Source organism: Triticum dicoccoides, chromosome 5B, assembly GCF_002162155.2.
Source record: "Triticum dicoccoides isolate Atlit2015 ecotype Zavitan chromosome 5B, WEW_v2.0, whole genome shotgun sequence".
Classification (NCBI taxonomy): Eukaryota; Viridiplantae; Streptophyta; class Magnoliopsida; order Poales; family Poaceae; genus Triticum; species Triticum dicoccoides.
The window spans coordinates 521,770,663-521,778,797 of record NC_041389.1 but is presented as its reverse complement, the minus strand read 5'-3'; the positions used below and the strand labels follow the sequence as shown (position 1 = coordinate 521,778,797).

General features: G+C 45.6%; 2 protein-coding genes across 2 annotated transcripts; both read right to left on the bottom strand.

Annotated features, from left to right (window-relative positions):
* Positions 1 to 670: 670 nt before the first annotated feature.
* LOC119305972 lies at positions 671 to 1,586 on the bottom strand. Its single transcript, XM_037582344.1, has one exon. The coding sequence runs from the start codon at positions 1,523 to 1,525 to the stop codon at positions 917 to 919; it is 609 nt and encodes a 202-aa protein (XP_037438241.1). The 5' UTR covers positions 1,526 to 1,586; the 3' UTR covers positions 671 to 916.
* Positions 1,587 to 5,008: 3,422 nt separating this feature from the next.
* On the bottom strand, positions 5,009 to 7,826 carry LOC119311314 (proteasome assembly chaperone 4-like). The gene is made up of 6 exons (XM_037586955.1): positions 7,478 to 7,826; positions 6,845 to 7,042; positions 5,828 to 5,899; positions 5,667 to 5,742; positions 5,519 to 5,583; positions 5,009 to 5,450 (listed from the first exon to the last, which is right to left on the bottom strand). The coding sequence occupies exons 2-6, from the start codon at positions 7,025 to 7,027 to the stop codon at positions 5,358 to 5,360; spliced, it is 489 nt and encodes a 162-aa protein (XP_037442852.1). The 5' UTR covers positions 7,028 to 7,042; positions 7,478 to 7,826; the 3' UTR covers positions 5,009 to 5,357.
* Between the last annotated feature and the right edge of the window lie 309 nt (positions 7,827 to 8,135).

Here is an 8,135-nt window from a genome sequence, read left to right as displayed (position 1 = left end):
ACTTAGGAAATCATCTACATGGATGTAACATCATCATATCAGATACGCTAACTTTTTAGAGCAACAAAGAGAACATCATTCACAGTGGAGCTAGGAAGCTAGCTGGTTACGGAAATACTTATTGTCATAGCAGTCATGCCAGTCAATTCTCAAATGTTGATACAACTATTAAGCCCCCCTAGAAATGGATCCGATTGTGTAGGGCTTTTGTGCCTACTTATGTGTTGTGTGTGTATGGCTTTTTGCGTCTCATGTGTCAGTGCTCACAGGTGGCGCATGTGTGGCCCTTTGTGTCTCATGTGCCAGTACTGGTACGAGTGCGCTGTTGGGACCTAGTGAGTTGCCTCTGTGTGTGGCTGACACATTTGTGAAAGGGGCGACGTTGGTTTCTATCAATTTTTGTTGCCGTTGTTTGTGGGTGGATGGGCTTTGGGTCGCCCAAGGAAGAGGTCCCTTATGTCGCGGCCCTATGAACGAAGAGCGGCATGTCAACGAGCGTGACACCTTCTATTCAAATCGATTATACCTTTTTACTAAGTTTATACTAAATGTAAATGTGCGTCAATTAATATGGATGAGAGGGAATACTATATTTTTGGAGATGATTTTGCTAATTTCAACATGGATGTACTGCAATGTTGCATTAAAAAAAAACGATGCACTTTGATTGTTGAACTTAAGAGACCATCTACATGGATGATTCAGTATCATGCCAAGGGTACTCAAATTCACAATGAAGCTAGGAAGCTAGCCAGTTACGGTGATTTTTATTTATTTACACCATTGTTCACCACAGTTTCCCTCCATCTCTTAAGCATGCGGGAAGAACCCGGACACCATGGCCACCTAGCTAATTCCCCTGGACGGGAGTACAACCGATTGATGTACAGGAAAGCTAGCGGTTTGAAACTTTGAATTACTGCCGCCGGAAGAGGTGCTCCTCGCCGGTTTCCTGGTCGACGTGCCGGATCCAACGGCTCGACCCTCTCGGGCTGCGCCGGGCCTGTATGCTCGGCCCCTTGCCCACGCCGACGTGGAGGACCTCGACGCCCTTGTCGATCGGCAGGTACACGGACCGCACGACCCTCGTTCCTGCCGCCATGGACGCCTCGAGCGCCTTCGTGCCACGCCGCCTCCCGTCGCCGTGGCGCACCACCACCATCCCTCTCGGCCCAGGCCTGGCCGCCGCCAGCACGGCCGCGGCGTCCCGCCTCCGCGCGTCGACCACCAAGAAGTCCACACCATCCATCTCCACCATGGCCCGGTCCGCGTCCGCCAGCACCCGGGCGTAGCGGCCTCCCGTGCGCTGGGCGGCGGCGGCGAGGGCGAGGCTCGTGACGGCCGAGTCGGGAGCCGAGACCTCCGGCGCCTCGACGACAAGCTGCGCGTTCCATCCACCGGCCATGGCGGAGACGAGCTCGGCGACGCCCGCCGACCCCGCGGGGCCGTGCTCGGATTCTGACAGGGCGCTGACGCCGGCGATGAAGGCCTGGGACGCGGTCTCCGGGCACCACACCAGCTTCATCTTGGCCTCTCTTTCTCTCACTCTTGGAAGAAAAGAATACTTTGGGTTTGGGAGAAAGCGAACTAGCAAGGGAAGAAAGGGTTGGTGCACGCCAGGCGGTGCACTGCAGATATATATGGAGTACTCCAATAAGCGTTGACAACCGCAGCTCGATCGGGAGGCAGGGCTGGGTGCGGTGGATTGAAAAGCACAGCACACGTTTTGGGCTGGGTGTGGTGGAAACGTGCAGAGACACCGACTATTTCCGCCGCTTTGTGTCGATCGCATCCTACCGGGGATTCGGGTCACCAATTTCCATATGTTTCTATTTCAAAATAAAAAATCCATATGTTTCTCTACGGCCATATCAATCAGTAATTGATGGATGTTAGGGTACCCTAACATCCATCTTTCACCAATTCCAAACTTTCGGATAAAGACAAAATGATTGATTATTTGACGATTCTGTTAAGAACGAAAGTTTGAATATTCCAGTTATCAATGCTAATCTTGAAGATACCATTTGTTGAAGTCACACTCCTAATGCAGATTGTACAACAAAAAATGCATACAAAACCTTTGTGCAGGAAATCAGAGATAACTCTTTGGGAAGGCGACGACTTACTTCGGATCAAGAATTTTTTTTTGTCCTAAATCGGGTTTGGAAAAGCAAAACCATGAACCCTAGGTTCAAATTTTTTGCTTGGAGGCTTATTAGGAGAGTTGTTGCAACGGTATTAAGAGTTTCTAGGCATTCTAAAAGAATGATGTAGATGTGGTCAAATAGAATCGGATTTGCACCTTTTCTTTCAATGCAGTTTCTCGAGATAAATTTGGCCTCAAAATTGATATGTTGGACTCCAATTTATATCTTGTTGATATCATTGAAATGATTATGTCCTCTCAACAAGAGCTAAAACTCGATAATGTTTTCACAATTCTTTGGAACATATGGAAAGTCAGAAATGATCTCCTTTTCAATAGAAGAAAATGGAGTCCTATGCATGTTCTCCAGGCTTAAAATGCAATGCTTAATGCATGTTTAATGTAGGAGGAGGAAAAGAAAACATCTCCCCCGAAGATACCAACTCTAACCTGCTCCCGAATACAAATGTGCATATACAACCTGCAGTATACAACCCAACAGTGACGACTCATAAAACTTCCCTGGGAATTTCTCTAAGGAATGAGCTTAGTGGGAATTTAATATCCATTCAAGCAGCAATTGCAAATGTTCAATCTGTTTTGCAGGCGAAAGCATTGGGTCTACTTCTTGCAGCAACAATTGTCAAGGTTGAAGCCGCTGAAGCCAAGGATCTCCTTAAGCATCCAGGTCGATGGAGGATCAGACCGGTCCTAGCTGAATTGTTCAATCTCACTTCATGTCTCAATCAATCCAGGATAACACATTCCCAAACTGAAGAATCGCGTAGCTCATACTTTAGGAAAAAAAGGCATTCTTCAATAGATCCTCCTCTAACTACAACTTCTTATATAGCAAAAGGTTCAACCTGTAATTCCAAAATGACTTTTGAAGCCATCTCTTTCTCCATGGGGAAGATTCTCTCTGTAAAGTGTCTTGGTTGCCAAATAATAAAGCTTAGGGAGGGCTTTTGTAAAACAAAAAAATAAAAAAAACTTGCTGCCGTTCATTTCAGTACTTCAACAACTGGATGCCGTACTTATCTTGACCAGATGGCTAAGGTGTAATATGGAGCAACCTAAGAACGTGTGTTTATCATGTCTTTGTCTTTCGAGGTCAACTAAGAGCAGCTAGCTAGTATTTCTGTATTCAGTTAGCTCTAGAATATGCAGTGCACTTATCAATGTTCTACTATGATGTTGTCCCTAATCGTGACTAGTTGTTGTTGATTGTTTGATTGTTTTTGAGATAGCTAACCATTTATTTCAAGCGGTGTGACTAGTTGTTATTCGTTTCGATCAATTCTCTCCCCAGCCGGCAATGCCTCAGCTTCTCAAAATCTAGGAAGCTCTGAAAAAAAGTCTACCGCCACACAAAAAACTAGGACCAAGCACATATAAAAAAAAACTAGGAACAAGCATGTATTGACTTTCCATACAATTTTCGCACCAACTTTTCTTAAGCACCAATGCTGTCAATAATACTCCCTCCGTCCGGAAATACTTATCGGGAAAATGGATGTATCCAGACGTATTTTAGTTCTAGATACATCCAATTTTATCCATTTGTACGACAAGTATTTTCGGACGGAGGGAGCAGTATACAAGCGCTTATCAGTAGAAAGGATCAAAAAGCTGGATCTAGTTTGCAACGTAAGGAACAAACCAATGAGAAATAGATATTTGCACACACTTGCGATAGCCAGAGTCGCGCGATCATGATCGTCATTTCCTCAAGGTTTTTTCACTGGAAGCCACATACGCTTGCTCTCCACGCAGCGGTGCACCTCGTACTCTCGTCGCCAGTAGTTATCCACGTGGTACTTGTAGCTGTTTTCCCGCGTTTCCGTGCTAGTCACCATGAGAATGCCATCGCGAGACATGGACTCGGTGAGGACGGCCCACACCTTCTCCGGCAGCGGGTTCGTGAGCCGCCTCGTCCTCAGGCCGCCGTGGCCGTCCGGCACCCAGGCATTCAGCTCGGCGTGGCAGCTGATCGTGTAGAAGGCGCCCCTGTGTGGAGGATGACGTCCAGGTACTTGTGCGGCATGCCCCGCGGAGAGCGCAGCGTGGTCCAGGACGTGGCGCCGGGAGCAAGGTAGGAGAGGCCGCAGCCGTTGCTGTGGAGCAGCATCACGGCGCAGGTGCCCAGTCTGAATATAGCATAATCTAGCCAAGGCAGGTACTACATTAGATGTCAGCTGCTTGATAGGCTAGAGATTATTTGTATTCATGAAAACATTTTAAGCTGATAAAGTGTTTTCATCACTCAAAAAATAAAAGCAGCAGCACGCAGCAGCCCATGTATGCTTATTCCCCGTCTATTGTTTTACGGAAGGCCACCATGGCTAGCTTTATTAAGATCAAAACACATTTATATCATCTACAAGCTTACTGACAACATAGTCAGGAAGCTGGCCAACAAACTAAAAGATGACTTATTACAACAACTATAGTTCGCTATCAACGAAAAGATGACTTATTACAATAACTATAGTTCACATATCCCGTCTTAAAAGGTAGTAAGAGGAGTTCAGGTTCATTGAGATTTGCTGTGTTGGCTAAAACTTCAATGTGTTGCAGGAAAGAATAGAACATTAATTTCTGCCTAATAGCACACTCCACTATATAGGATTAGCACACCTGACTTACATATCCATGTTAAGCTCTTCTTCTAAAGCATAATGTGTATAGGGCAAAAAGCAAGGATATTGCATCAAAATACACTCGTGATCCCCTTAATAAAACTGAGGCCTCCGAGGTTGGCGGCAATTACAGTGAAAATCAAATAACAGAGATACTTAAGACAGATAGCACAACATACTGAAGAAATTAATCAAGAATTTTTAGAAACATTGCCGATTCAATAAAGGCACGGCTCAAACAAGACCGGCAAAGTTCATTTCCGTGAGCAACAAATACCTCAATTTAGGGTTCCACACGTGAGACACTGAAAGAGTAGACGGCACACAACCTCTGAAGATGCAGTCGTGTAAAACATGCCAGATGTGATACTTGCCACATGTTTGATAATTCAGTGAACATGAAGCAGTTCACAGTCACGCACAAAAAATTCAGATCATCATGCTTACACTCAGTAAGCCCCCGCTGAGCTTTCATAACCATTCAAAATGTTTCAAACACGTTAAGAATAGTGCCTTTCTCTACGATTGACTTGATAGTTCACAAGTATCCATCAGCGTGTTGTGGATCAAGGAGTTATGGAAGCGCTAGCCTCTCCTGTTTTAGATTTGATATAGCCTAAACTTCTCAGCTTCTCTACAAGTTTCCTCTCTGCAGCAGCCTGAAAACAGTGTTCCCATCAGATACAGAAACTTGGCAATTCTAACACAAAGATGTTCCAGTTAGTACCTCAAGCATGGGGCTGTCTTTCGGAATGTTACATGCTAAAATTACATTTAGACCTGTCTTCAGCACTGAAATATGAGGTGACATGAGCTTGCTGTTTTTCATACCAATATGATGAAAGGTGGGTCAATTGCAGCAGAAACTGAAGTACCTAAGCGGCGGGCCATGCTTGATCCAGTGTTATCAGATGTTCCTCCAAGTACAGATGTGACACTCACTCCATCACCCTGCAACGGCCATGATGGTACAGTGATCAGTCTTAATAGAAATAAATATACACCAGTTCTTAAGGTTATATTGATTGCATGTTACCAGCCTAGTGGTTGCAGCAGCATATAAATGGCCAAACCTTGCTGAGTTGTTGCATCCTATCCATGCATAGATCTGCATGAAAAAATAATAAAGAGGGGCTTAAAACAGATACCACATGAATGTTTGACAAAGAGCAGAATGGAGATCATACCACATTGTGGATAAATATGTACTCCCTCCGTCCCGAAATACTTGTCAGAGGAACGGATGCATCTAGACGGATTTTAGTTCTAGATACATCCATTTTTATGCATTTCTCCGACGAGTATTTCCGGACGGAGGGAGTATATGATTCAAAGAAAAATATTCATCCAAAATATGGCTTACCCATATTCCAAGTTTGTGTAGAAATGAATCAAGCTTAACTCACACGGGGATGCTAACAAACGCATACACTTGCATACTTCATGTAATCATGTTAAAACAAATGCTCAAGGCAAGTTTAGCTTCATGTTAAAAATTTACTTATTTTACTAACTGAAACTGAACATGGACAACTGCTAGAACATCTTCCTTTGGCAGCTTTACAAATGATATGATTTTTCTCCATGACATGAACTAACTGAATCGCATATCTAGTAGAACATCTCTTCCACTGCTTATGACATGTTTTGTTTTTCTTCGCCACCTCGATAGACTGTCTGAAAACTGCGTCCCAAGAAACACAGCCTTGCAAGACCCCCCACCCCCAGTCTCGTAGGTAAGATTTCTACTCCAATGTCTTTGCTTGAGTTACATTTTGATGCAAATTTTGGTCCAATGCCCAAATCCAGAAGTGAGGAACTAGGGACACAAACCAAACAATGTCTCAATTAGATAAGTTTTACCAGAGCTCGACACAAACAATGAAAGTTTTAGTCAGCACGACACAAACAGCTCTAAAATTGTAGACGGGAGTCACCAACCAAATGTTGTTCACATTTCAGAACTTACGCGACTTCAGTTTGCTTGGAAACCCCAAAACCTTGTGAGTTGTGAGTATTTTGGCAATAAGTTACAAGTGAAACTTGTGGTTACCTGTTTAGAGAACCTTATGATCTGGAAATGGAGCGTGACGTCGTGCAGGTCCTCACTGAAACAAGTGACCTGCGCCCCACCTTCAGAAGACAGATCACCTGAAGAACCGATTTGGCTGGCCATCGGGGCCTGCGAAGCCACCGCCAAATTTGACAAGCTTGTTGTGAGCTCCTCTGAAGACATGATGCCGGGGCGGATCTAGATGCACACAGAACAATTCGTGAGGTAAATAAATTTCCGATGAAGGCCCCGCTTGGCTTCCAGGTAAACTTATGGGCTTGTGTTCAGTTTACACTGGTATCTGACAAGGCACTAATGAAACCACCCAATACAAGCAGATGCTTTGGTGACTCAAATCAGAGGATCTGCGCGCTTCCTAAATATAAGTCTTTCTAGACATTCCTCTATGGACTACATACGGAGCAAAATGAATGAATCAACACTCTAAAGTACGTCTATATACATCGGTATGTAGTCCGCATTGAAATTTCTAAAAAGACTTATATTTAGGAACAGAGGAAGTAGTTCAAAAGAAAGCATCAAGCCACAAAGTACACCAAATTTCTAAGATACCAAGAATTGCATATACAGTTCATCAACAAGAAATCAACTAGAAAGGCTGGAGCATCAAACCTGCAGCCGCTGAAGCAGATGACAGAGAGGCGGTAGCAGTAGCGAAACAGTAGACGATGCGGAGACAGTGGCCTCGTCGCGAAGAGGTGGTGGTCCCCGGGCTTTCTTGCCGGCGGCGGCAAGGCGGCTAGTAGGAAGTCCTCAGGATGAGGGGTGGCGGCGGAGCGGACAGGCTCTGGCGACGGAGGTGTATGTGGGGGCGGGGAGGGGGAGGGGCGGGGGGGCAGGGACGAGGTACCGCCGTACCGCGCCGGTGCCAGCAGCTGGCCGGTGGCGCAGGGGACAACCCTAATCGCCAGAAGAGGAGAAAGGCTTGCGTCCGAGGCCAGCGCTGTCTCTGGGATTTGCCCGAGGGCGGTGCTAGCCGGCGGTCTACCGACGCCAGCCCCCCGGTCGGTCGCATCCCGTGCGCCGATTGCCTTGTTTCCCAGCCGTCGGATCGGTCTCTCACATCATTATTTTTTTTGCCCCAAAAAATCACACAAAAAGCGTGCAGGAAGAGAGCAGATTGTTTTCTGATTGCATCCAGAATTGGGCACATCTCCGTGCAATATTGCAACAGAGAAGGGAACGTGGTGGCACATAATTTAGCTAGACATGCTTTTACTTCTAATTCTTTTGTATTTTGGGAGAGTAATCCCCCTAGTTTTATTGCACC